We start from the raw sequence: 12,589 nt of genomic DNA, 5'->3' as shown, positions 1-12,589 counted from the left end.
ATCGGCAAATTTACCTGAAACCATTGCTACTCGAGGTAATTATTTCCATAGGAATCAATGTAAATCCAATTAATTCCTTCTAGACATTCCAAAAACACACCAAACCACATTTATTGGAGAATAAATATGGTCTTTAATACCAAAAACAATAGTAAATAAATATAAAAGACTACTGTAAAGAATAAATGAACATTTACTATGTTATTGAACATGTTACTGTGTTATCTGTGGCGTTACATAGGACTGCAAGTCACATCTACTACATCATCTGTCTTCAGCATTATCACTGTGTTCTCTGTGCTGTTACATAGGACTTCAGGTGACATCTGCTGTACTACAGTACATCATCTGTCTCAAGCGTTATCACTGTGTTCTCTGCTGTTACATAGGACTGCAGGTGACATCTGCTATACTACAGTACATCATCTGTCTCACGCATCATCACTGTGTTCTCTGCTGTTACATAGGACTGCAGGTGACATCTGCTGTACTACAGTACATCATCTGTCTTCAGCATTATCACTGTGTTCTCTGTGGTGTTACATAGAACTGCAGGTTTATATAGAAAAGGTTAGGACAGCGCTTCACTCCATATAAATGAGATGAAAGGATCATGAAGTAAAATGAAATAAATCGGGACTTACCTGGTGACCAGTGGGGTTTCTGTGGGGGAAACCCCACTAGCACCTCCACATCCCAGTCAGCATATAGAAATATATAGATGGACTTCTTTGTCTATCCTCTATCCTGAATGATCAGGACAGCTGCCAATTGTTTATGTCCTCTATGGAAAAAGGACCCAATATACAGAATACTGATGAACAAGGAAAAATCACTCAGCGCTCCCGAGGACAGACTGCCGAGAAATCTCTGTGACATACAAGTTTTCTTTATTCTAATGTCATAAAGAAAACTTGTATGTCATGGAGATTTCTCAGCAGTCTGTCCTCAGGAGCGTTGAGTGATTTTTCCTTGTTCATCAGTATAGGACTGCAGGTGACATCATTATCTGTCCTCGGCGTTATCACTGTGTTCTCTGTGCTGTTACATTGGAGATGCAATTGTACAGTACTATACTGTACTAGTGTATTACCCGTCGCCATTGATGGAGATGGGTGGGCTGCATTAGCAACAGGAGAAGGAGGAGACGCTGAGCAGGAGATCACGTGGGCTCAGCAGCAAGGTCATGTGTGCAGTAGTAATAGTGACCCCCCACAGTGGCCTCAATAGTAATAGTGACCCCCACAGTGGTTTCAGTAGTAATAGTGTCCCCCACAGTGGTCACAGTAGTAAGTGACCCCAACAGTAGCCTCAGTAGTAATAATGACCCCCACAGTGGCCTCAGTAGTTATAGTGACCCCCACAGTGGTCTCAGTAGTAATAGTAACCCCCTCAATAGTAATCTCCCCAGTAGTAATAGTAACCCCCACAGTGGCCTCAGCAGTAATAGTGACCCCCTCAGTAATAATAGTAACCTCCACAGTATCTCCAGTAGCTGCCTGTCTCCTGGTGTAGACCCTCTCAGGTCCTGTTGGACGTCGGCGGCCTCCCTGCAGCAGTGGAACTGATGGTCTGCGCTCCCTCCGGTGACTCTGTGTGGCGGTTGCGTGGTGGCCCCTGACAGACAGCAGTCGGCAGTTATCTGCGCTTGTAGGATTCCCTCTGTTGAGTGTGGCTGACGGGTGTGTCGAGGCCTCTGACATCCGCTGGTCGCCATGTATCTGTGCTGGCCATGCAGGAAGGGCAGAGCAGCCTTTCGCCAGTTGTCAGCGCTGCTGTGCGACAGCTCAGCGTTGGCCGTTCACGAAGGTGACAGGCGCAGGACTTCAGTGGGGACCTGTGTTCAGCAGGGCCCGGAGCGCAGTGTCAGCAGCAGAGCTGCTTGGCCGCAGCGGCGCAGGAGCAAAGGGCAACACTGGGCACAGGTGGTGAGCGGCCGGGAGCCCTGTGTCAGCAGCAGAGCTTGTTGGACGCTGCTGCAAGGACCTTCAGAACTTTAACCGATAGGAAGCTAGGGGTGTAATAGGGGCGTTCCCCTGTCAAAACCCTAGCTGGTGGTGGCGTCAAGATACACTAATACCTTCACTACCGTGGTGAGAAGCCGCTGACGTGCATACGAGCAGAGACAGCTCTGCGTGCCGCCGCTTACACGCATGCTATAGGTTCGCCACCACTGCTCTATGGGTATCGTCACGTATAAGCTCTTATTCCCATCAACTGTGAAGTCACCAATGTGCTCTTTCTAAATAGCCCAGTTTTAACCTTATTTATAGTCCGAGCAGATCAAGAGAGTATAGTGGCCTATCATGGTGGACCACCTTCCTGAACTAAACAAATCATGACAAAGTTTAATAAATAATTATGTGACTCACTGCCCGCACCATTCTAGTAAAATAATGGGGACACAATGACCAAATATGGTCTTTAGGTAATGTCCAAATCCCCCGCTACCAAGAATAGCTGAGTCAGGTCTGTCCTGCTTTAAAAGTTTTAGACTAAGGCCGGGCTCATACGACCGTACCGTAATACATTGCGCAAAAATCGCTGGGTTTTACCACTGTAGGGAGCTGCATATCCCTGCTTACTGTCACACTTTTGCACGTGTAAGCCTGTGCATGAAGAAACGTATTTTACACGCTATCCTGCGCCGGCTTCCTGTTTTTGTTTTTTTTTCAACTTTCTTCTCGTTTCCTAGTAACATGTGTAAAAAACGCCGCACATATACTACGTAATGGCGTATGCACTGCGTCCATAATGCACCCATAGAAAGCAATAGGGCTGTACACGCGTAATACGTGGTAAAACAGAGTATGCTACGCTCTTTTTTATGTTCGTAATATATGCAATAAATATACACGTGTAAATGGAATAATGAAAAATCAATATACGTTTATTAACCCCATTCACCACATAATATGCGCGTATAAAGTGCACTTAAATTGCGCCCGGCTCTCCAGTGCCTCCAGCAAGTGATGAGGTAGGGATTTCCTATAAACATCACCTGAGGCCATTTCTGAGGTGTTTATAAGTACATGATTGGTGGACTATTGAGGTAATCCTGACAACATGGCCTGTGGAGTGCTGAAGGATTAACCTCCGCGGAGGAGCTGCACTCTGTTTATGTCTACAGCCGCTGTAAGTGGTCCCTGCTGCCAGGAAGTAACATGGCCTCCAGCATGCTGTACACAGGGCTCGCCCTCACTTAACATGGCGGCCGCACGATGATGTGGTCCCGCCTTTTCCGGGCTGTAACCTCAGGCGCGTCTCCAGGAGACGGAACTGTGTACTTATAAACAGAAGTGCGGCGGTGGGCGGGGCCTGCTGTCATAACGACGAAAGGGGGAGGGAGGAGGCGTCACCCCGGCAACCGCGGCCTAGTGACGTGTTATAGCAACGCGACTGGTGCGGAGGAGAAGGCGCAGAGCGCAGCAGCACCACCATGTTCAAGAACACCTTCCAGTCCGGCTTCCTGTCCATTCTGTACAGCATCGGTAGCAAGCCGCTCCAGATATGGGACAAGAAGGTGGGAGCAGCCCGACATGTGTGTCTCCTGCTGTGTGATGGATGTGCTCTCAGTGTATATGTGCCCCCCAGTATAGACATGTATATAATGTACGTGCCCCCCAGTATAGACATGTATATAATGTACGTGCCCCCCAGTATAGACATGTATATAATGTACGTGCCACCCAGTATAGACATGTATATAATGTACGTGCCCCCCAGTATAGACCTGTATATAATGTACGTGCCCCCCCAGTATAGACATGTATATAATGTATGTGCCCCCCAGTATAGACATGTATATAATGTACGTGCCCCCCAGTATAGACCTGTATATAATGTACGTGCCCCCCAGTATAGACCTGTATATAATGTACGTGCCCCCCCCCCCGTATAGACCTGTATCTAATGTACGTGCCACCAGTGTACACCTGTATCTAACGTGCGTGCCCCCAGTATAGACCTGTATCTAACGTGCGGGCCCCCACTATAGACCTGTATCTAACGTGCGGGCCCCCACTATAGACCTGTATCTAACGTGCGGGCCCCCACTATAGACCTGTATCTAACGTGCGGGCCCCCACTATAGACCTGTATCTAACGTGCGGGCCCCCACTATAGACCTGTATCTAACGTGCGGGCCCCCACTATAGACCTGTATCTAACGTGCGGGCCCCCACTATAGACCTGTATCTAACGTGCGGGCCCCCAGTATACACCTGTATATAATGTATGTGCCCCCCCCCCCGTATACACCTGTATATAATGTATGTGCCCCCCAGTATAGACCTGTATATAATGTATGTGACCCCCCCGTATAGACCTGTATATAATGTATGTGCCCCCCAGTATACACCTGTATCTAATGTACGTGACCCCCCAGTATACACCTGTATATAATGTATGTGCCCCCCAGTATACACCTGTATCTAATGTACGTGCCCCCCCAGTATACACCTGTATCTAATGTACGTGCCCCCCCCAGTATACACCTGTATCTAATGTACGTGCCCCCCCCAGTATACACCTGTATCTAATGTACGTGCCCCCCCAGTATACACCTGTATCTAATGTACGTGCCCCCCCCCAGTATACACCTGTATCTAATGTACGTGCCCCCCCCCCCCAGTATACACCTGTATCTAATGTACGTGCCCCCCCCCCCAGTATACACCTGTATCTAATGTACGTGCCCCCCCCAGTATACACCTGTATCTAACGTACGTGCCCCCAGTATAGACCTGTATCTAACGTGCGTGCCCCCAGTATAGACCTGTATCTAACGTGCGGGCCCCCAGTATAGACCTGTATCTAACGTGCGGGCCCCCACTATAGACCTGTATCTAACGTGCGGGCCCCCACTATAGACCTGTATCTAACGTGCGGGCCCCCACTATAGACCTGTATCTAACGTGCGGGCCCCCACTATAGACCTGTATCTAACGTGCGGGCCCCCACTATAGACCTGTATCTAACGTGCGGGCCCCCACTATAGACCTGTATCTAACGTGCGGGCCCCCACTATAGACCTGTATCTAACGTGCGGGCCCCCACTATAGACCTGTATCTAACGTGCGGGCCCCCACTATAGACCTGTATCTAACGTGCGGGGGCCCCACTATAGACCTATGTATAATATTCCCCCTCTTCCCCCCCCCCCCAGGAGAGGACTGCATATAGTGTACGTGCCCCTAGTAGAGACCTGTATGTAACGCACGTGCCCCCAGCATAGACTTCTATGTGCCCTTATATATCTGATGTATGTAATAGATGTACCTTCTGTATATTTGCTGAACACAGCTGTATTTATGAGTCCAGTATAGAACTGCATATAGTATATCTGCCCCCAGTGTAGACCTGTATCTAACATATGTGCCCTAGTATTGACTTGTTTATAGTGTATGTGCCCACAGTATAGACCTTTTATATAAAGTATGTGCCCCAGGATAAACCTGTATATAATATACGTTCCCCATTATAGACCTGTATGTAACGTACGTGCCCCAGTATAGATCTGTATATAATGTATGTGCCCCAGTATGGACCTGTATGTGTTGTGTATATGTCCTTATGTATCTGATGTATGCTATATATGTACCCTCTGTATATTTGCTGAACACCACTATATGTATGGGTCCCCTATATATTAGCTGATCATACTTGTATACAATGTATATGAACCCTCTAGCTCTACAAAGTATCCTGTATGTAATATATGCGCAGTTTGTATGTGTATATAATATATATAAAGTATATGATTCCTTGTTTGTGGCTCCAGTATGTAAGTGCCACCATATATTTGCTGATTATCCCTGTATGTAATGTATGCAGCCTGAGGATATCCCTGTATATGATGTGTATATGCCCCTATTTATCTGCTGTGTCCCTGTATGTAGATGTATTCCCTGTAGATGATATACAGTATATTTACACCTATGTTTCCTCCTCCTTCATCTCATTTATGCGTCCCACATAGATGTCCTGTTTGTCCTGTGTATAATTTCCATCTCTATATGTTTCCTGTGCCCCCTGTGTGTACGGTATGTGTTTTCCTATAGATGTGCAGCGTGTTCTCAGTATGTTACGATGTGCTCCTCTATACATGTCGGCCGCTCTTCCTGAGTCATTATTGTCCTGTCCATGTTGAGCGCAGTCTCCCCATTATTCATTGTATATTTGGGGATCCCTCATAGATGTAGACAGTATAGAGCATGTGATGGGCAGTATGGATGCAGTCTGTTTGCAGTTTTTGGGATGATGACATCACACAGGGGTCTCCAGAAATGTACACAGATCATGTGATATATACACAGCGCATTATATATGGTGGTATTAGTGCGCTACTGCCACAAGCAAGCGCGGATATAAGGTGATCTAGGATATTCACTGAGCTGTCTGTGACTTCTCATCTCTGCAGGTGCGGAACGGTCACATCAAGAGGATAACAGACAATGACATCCAGTCCCTGGTGTTGGAGGTGGAGGGAACCAATGTCAGGTGAGCGGCTGCGGCCAGCAGTCAGTGCAGCTACTGGTGGTCTTCACTTATCTGTCTCTTGGTTCCTACTGATTTGTCTAGTATTATGTCTCAGAATCAGTGGTTTGGAGTGAGGGCCCCCACTAGGTGACCTTCTATGACTGGGTCAGTGTCCGCTTGCTGCCATGTTGGCTCTGGATGCTGCATCTCACATCAGGGTGGTGGCTGACGCACATCCAATGTTATGTATTATTATTCTGATCTCTCTCTTTTTCAGCACCACATATATAACGTGCCCAGCAGACCCCAAGAAAACCCTGGGCATCAAACTGCCCTTTCTGGTCATGATCATTAAGAACCTCAAGAAATACTTCACTTTTGAAGTGCAGGTGAGTGGCCTGGCGTCCTGTTCCCTTGTGTGTCCCATAGGCAGGTAAGGCGAGATGTGGAACCATATCTTCCCACTGCGCAATGACACTGGAGGGAGAGGTGAGACATTGAACCATCTCTTCACGCTGCAGGGTGACACTGGAGGGAGGGCAAAGTGAAACGTGGAACCATCTTTTCCAGCTGCAAGGTGACATGGGAGGGTGGGTGAGGTGAGACATGAAGCCGTAGCCACCCACTGGAGGGAGGGTGAGGTAAGATGTGAAACCATCTCTTCCCACTGCAAGGTGACACGGGAGGGAGATGCGAAACGAGACAAGCCGTGACGTGGACCCATCTTTTCCAGCTGCAGGGTGACACTGGAGGGAGGCCAAAGTGAAACGTGGAACCATCTTTCCCAGCTGCAGGGTGACATCGGAGGGTGGGTGAGGTGAGACATGGAGCTGTAGCCACCCGCTGGAGGGGAGGGTGAGGTAAGATGTGAAACCATCTCTTCCCACTGCAGTGAGTGAGGTGAGATGTGGAACCATCTCTTCCCGCTGCAGGGTGACACTGGATGAAGGGTGAGGTGACATGTGGAATCGCCTCTTTCCACTGCAGGTTGACTCTGGGGGAAGATAAAGTGAGATGTGGAGCTGTAGCCTCATTTTCTAGGGTGTAACATGTTTTTTGCCTTCTGCAGGTGCTGGATGATAAGAACGTGCGGCGGAGGTTTCGGGCCAGTAACTACCAGAGCACAACGCGAGTAAAGCCATTTATCTGCACCATGCCCATGAGATTAGATGATGGCTGGAATCAGATTCAGTTTAATCTTTCAGACTTCACCCGCCGAGCGTACGGGACAAATTATATCGAGACCCTTCGAGTACAGGTGTGATTGTGAACCCCTCCACCCATTCTACACACCCCACCTATACCCTTCTGCTCTCGTGATAACGTTTTATTGTTTTAGATTCATGCAAACTGCAGAATTCGACGAGTTTATTTCTCAGATCGTCTTTATTCTGAAGATGAGCTACCTGCAGAGTTCAAGCTGTACCTACCAGTGCAGAATAAGGCCAAAGTAAGTGCACCGTTTGTACTTACTGCCCCATTCTCAGTCATTCCTTGCTCCAGTGGTCCCTGTCCTATGTACTGAGCCTTGTTCTTTTGTGTCTTGCAGCAATGAGCGCCCTTTCTTCTCCCGGGATCTAATGTTTTCTACGTTGAGCAGTTCCCCATTCTGCATTGAACGCTAAGTTATGAAAGGTTTCCGGACTGCGAACCTCCAATGTTTTTGTAATAAATGGTCTTGACTGTTCGTGCATCTCAGGTGCTGGTTGTTATGGAGAGAGGGGTTCTGATGTAATAATTAGCCGCCATAGTGTGATATCCTGCCTCCCAGCCCTTGCCTCATCTGACCCATTACCTGTCTTGGGGTCAGAATTTACAATAATCTCACCAGTCTGGATCAGGTAATTGTTGGAGATCATCTGATAACCCAGCACTGAGGAAAGTGTAGCAGAGAGTAGGATATGATGCTATTAACTCCTGGGGTTCAGGAAGTCAGAAAATGATGCTGTACATAGAATGTATACACTAGGACCTGTACAGAGGAAATGGCACCGCACAAGTACCTGAGGGCTTACTCACACAAGCGACATTCTCATGTGAGTATTGGGCGATGTGCACAAGACTCCTGTAAATATGAAATCCATTCATGTGAGCAAATTTTTTCTTTCCCCTCACAGTATTTTCTATCTTTTGATGTTCCCTTATGTCTTGCCAATTGTTTTCAATGGGAGGTTAAAAGACATCACGTGGCACTCACTCACATGTCCTTCGATGTGATGTTTCCTATTGAATGCAAGTTTTTGTTTTTTTTTCCATTGACATCTGTTAGGCGTGTGTTTCATGCGTGTTAAGTATTGCCATTTCACAGTAGTAATGGCAGGCATTTTTTTAATTAAAAAAACCCAAACCTTTGCATCAGCGTGAAAAACACATGTTGGTAAGCGCGATATCAGGCCAAGTTTCTTGGCCCAATATCACACTTGTACATCTGCACGTAGCCTGACACCTATGAAACACTGTTGCACTTATTCAGGTTAGGTTCAACAACCCCCATGTAGTCACCTCTAGATCCTGATACTGTGAGAGATCTTATTCATGTAGACGGAACGTGGCTGCATATCCTGACTCTATTACAAATGTAATGGCCCAAATTTACAATATCACAGAGCGCTATATAACTGTTGGTTTGGTCCATTAGATCTGCAGTCAGATCAGGCTTTGCCACGATAATATGGCTTTAAAACAGAGCCACGTTATGTCCATTTGGATGAGGCGTCAGATATAAAAATATAATTCGGCCAGCGGCATTTAAATGTGCTGACCGATGTTTAGGGATCCCAAAACAATCCTATAGAATGCGATCGCAGATTATCATGGCAGCCAGGGGCCTTCTGAAAGGCCCCAGGGCTGCTATTGTAGATTGCCTAGCGTGCCATGAGGTGCTGCAGTGCCCAGGCTGCGAATCACTCAGCTGATTATGGATGAGTATTGAAATCAATGGGAGCTGTGCTTGTAATTTCAGGCTGGGGTCCCGGTGATCTCTGCAAGAGCTGTGCCTGCACTTAAAAGGGCCGGCCCCTCCACTGGTCAGAGCCTGGTGTATCCTGGCAGGCGCTGCCTCGAAATACCCTTTAGGCTGGTTTCATACAGAGTGGATTTGCTGTGGAATGTCTGTATGTTTACAGTTGCGGCAAAGTGGATGAAGATTTCGCCAATCTCGACCACAGACTGCAGGGAAGGGAGAACAAAAAAAAAAAACCCGCACACACCAAACTTTAATTCCGGACTTAGTGACCGCTATCGGAAAACTACGTCCTGCTGTTGCAGGACGTGTATGGAGGGAGGTAGCGCCGCTATCTCCCTCCATACAGCACGGGCATCAGCTGTTTATTACAGCTGACACCCACGGGCAATAGCCGCGCTCGGCTATTAACCCTTTAAATGCCACGCGCCCAGGGTCTAAATCATAAAATAAAAATATGTATTTGGTATCGCCACATCCGTAAAAGTCCGATCTATCAAAGTAGTGCATTCTTTTTTCTGCACGGTGAACGTCGTCCGAAAAAAAAAGAATGCCAGAAATACACTTTTTTAGTTACCCTGTCTTCCAGAAAAAATGCATTAAAAAGTCGTATGTATTCCAAAATTGATACTATCAGAAACTATAGGACATCCCGCTAAAAATTTAGCTCTTGCACAACTACGTCGACCCAAAAATAAAAAAGTTATTGCGCGCACAAAATGACTGCAGAAAATAAATTGAAAAAAAATCTTTAAAAAAAAAAAATACAAGTACTACAGCAAAAAAAAACAACTAAGTTTGGTATCGTAGTAATCATACTGACCCATAGAATAAAAATATCAGGTCGTTTTTGTTGAAGTTTGTGCATCGTAGAAACAGGACGCACCGAAAGATGGTGGAATGTCGTTTTTTTTCCATTTCTCTTCGCTAAGAATTTTTAAAAAGTTTTTCAGTACATTATATAGCACAATAAATAGCACCATTAAAAAATACAACTCGTCCCGCAAAAAACAAGCCCTCATACAGCGACTTCGATGGATAAATAAAGGAGCTACGATTTTTTAAGAGGGAGTAGGAAAAAACAAAAATGGAAAAAAAAAAGCAAAAAAGCTCCGTCACTAAGGGGTTAATTGCGCAGCACGGTAATTTTATTGCAGTTTCCGCTGCAGAATTCACCTTGTAGGAGTGAATTTTGCACAAAAATGCACGACAAAGCTCATACCAAATGGTGCAGCTTTTGGAGGCAGACTTTCCCCTGCTAATCCGTTGTGGACATTCAGCCGTGTGGGCCCATCCTGACGCTATGTGCACACGCAGCAAAAAGGCTGTGAATTTTTTTTTCGCAGAAAACACCGCAGCACTCCACAAACGCCAGCGTCAAAGTACACACCAAGGAAAGCTGCGCTTCCACAGTCAATTTTAGAAGATAACGCCGTAGCCGTTGCGCCCTCAGCATCTCCTTACCTGGGCACTTGACTGCTTATTGGGAGTATAACACAGCTGGTCAGGTGATGCTGAAGTGGAGCTGTACTCACTAGAACATGCCAGGTGCCTAGAATATAGAAGGTAAAATCTTATGTTGTAATAAGCCACACCCCTTTTAGTAGGGCTGCCCCACAGCTGAAAAGTTTGGGAAGCCCTGCACTACACACATCTGATTGGCCATCACTACTGCTGTGAGCAGCATCTTGTGTCTTAGACTACCAATACACAATGTGCATCAAGTAGTTAGAAGTGAGATGGCCATCTTGGTTTTTCTGGGACCAGAGGGTCGCTTTATGATACGTTTCGAAAATGCTGCAACTCCACAACCGATTTCACACTTGCAATAAAAAGGGATGAAGTTTGCTGCAAAAATTCACACCACTTTTTACTTTTACTACTGCATCTTTATTTTCACAGCCCCTTCTATCAAAGGTGTCTAACTTACACTTCTTTCTGCTTGGAGTGTGGACAAAAGTTCAGCGGCATTCACATGAGCATAACAACTGACTATTGCAGCCTGAAAACAGATCATAGATCCCTACGGTGCCCTGAGCTCAGCCAGGTAGACCTATGATTGGGCCTGAACATACGTGTGAAATATAGTTGCTTGAAAAGATTCCTTAGGCCATATTTACATGTCTATTAGGAAGTTTCGCAAGAGAATCCCAGACGCAACTCACATTGCACAGCACACCAGTTTGCGTGTGTTGTGCGAGACACTACACATAGCAAGCCCTATTCCGACAAGGCTCGCACGAAAATAGGACCCGCTTCAGTTTTTCAGTCCTGCATGGTAGGTACGGGGGAAAGACCTGACAATGAAAGGTAACCTATTGCAAACAAACGATGGGTTATTACAACACGCGAGTTGTGAGTCACACAGAATTCATGCCTTTTTTTGCCCATGTAAATACAGCCTCAGGCCATCTTATACTAGCGGATTTGGATTGTGGATTCCACGATCGTATGCATGGGTGATCCAAGGTAAAAACGTGGGCAGTCAAAAGCCATACATTTTCCATTTTCAGTTCACACCCACAGTTACAAATTAGGTATACTGCGAGCTGAAAAAAAAAGTCACAACATGCTTTATTTTGCCACAGAATCCACTTGGACAGCCTACATTAATGTCAATAGAGGCAGCCCGACACGCAGGCCATACGCAATTGACATTGCATATGGACTGCGGGTAGCCGCGTATTTGTATTTCTCGTGCCATCGTTTAGCAAACAAAAAAAACTCTGTACTACTCCTGACCGCCTGAGAGCTTCTGGGGTCTTTCGCAATACAGTGGGGAACCATGTGCGCAGGGTGACCAGTCGGAATCCACTGTGGGCCTCCCGCATGCGGAATCCAGTCTGCCCGACCTTCGGGTGAGCAGATCCTAGAGAAGGTCCCTTTACGGTATAAGTCTCTATTACACCGCCACCACCAGCTTCATCCATTATATGGATGTACAACATTTGTCTAAAGGCCCTTTTACACAATGATTGTCGCGCAAACGGGGGGGGGGGGGGGGGGGGGGAGGGAGAAGACAGCGGTTCTCTTTTGTTGTTGCTATTTGACTCATGGTCAGCCTGGGCACCTGAAAGCTAAACCAGTGTAAATACTATTTACTGACCAGATGAAGATAGCCCAATGTTATGTATTTTGGAATTAAAA

The 12,589-nt window shown here is 46.5% G+C and overlaps 1 protein-coding gene across 1 annotated transcript; it reads left to right on the top strand.

Moving 5' to 3' along the window:
- The first annotated feature begins 3,358 nt into the window (after positions 1–3,358).
- On the top strand, positions 3,359–8,167 carry CFAP20 (cilia and flagella associated protein 20). Its single transcript, XM_066578143.1, has 6 exons — positions 3,359–3,523; positions 6,422–6,501; positions 6,758–6,869; positions 7,550–7,738; positions 7,820–7,930; positions 8,030–8,167. The coding sequence occupies exons 1-6, from the start codon at positions 3,440–3,442 to the stop codon at positions 8,033–8,035; spliced, it is 582 nt and encodes a 193-aa protein (XP_066434240.1). The 5' UTR covers positions 3,359–3,439; the 3' UTR covers positions 8,036–8,167.
- Positions 8,168–12,589: the final 4,422 nt, after the last annotated feature.

The sequence above is a fragment of the Eleutherodactylus coqui genome, chromosome 9, assembly GCF_035609145.1.
Source record: "Eleutherodactylus coqui strain aEleCoq1 chromosome 9, aEleCoq1.hap1, whole genome shotgun sequence".
In the NCBI taxonomy this organism is placed as follows: domain Eukaryota; kingdom Metazoa; phylum Chordata; class Amphibia; order Anura; family Eleutherodactylidae; genus Eleutherodactylus; species Eleutherodactylus coqui.
The sequence above is the reverse complement of the archived record's forward strand: the minus strand, read 5'-3'. Positions and strand labels throughout refer to the sequence as shown.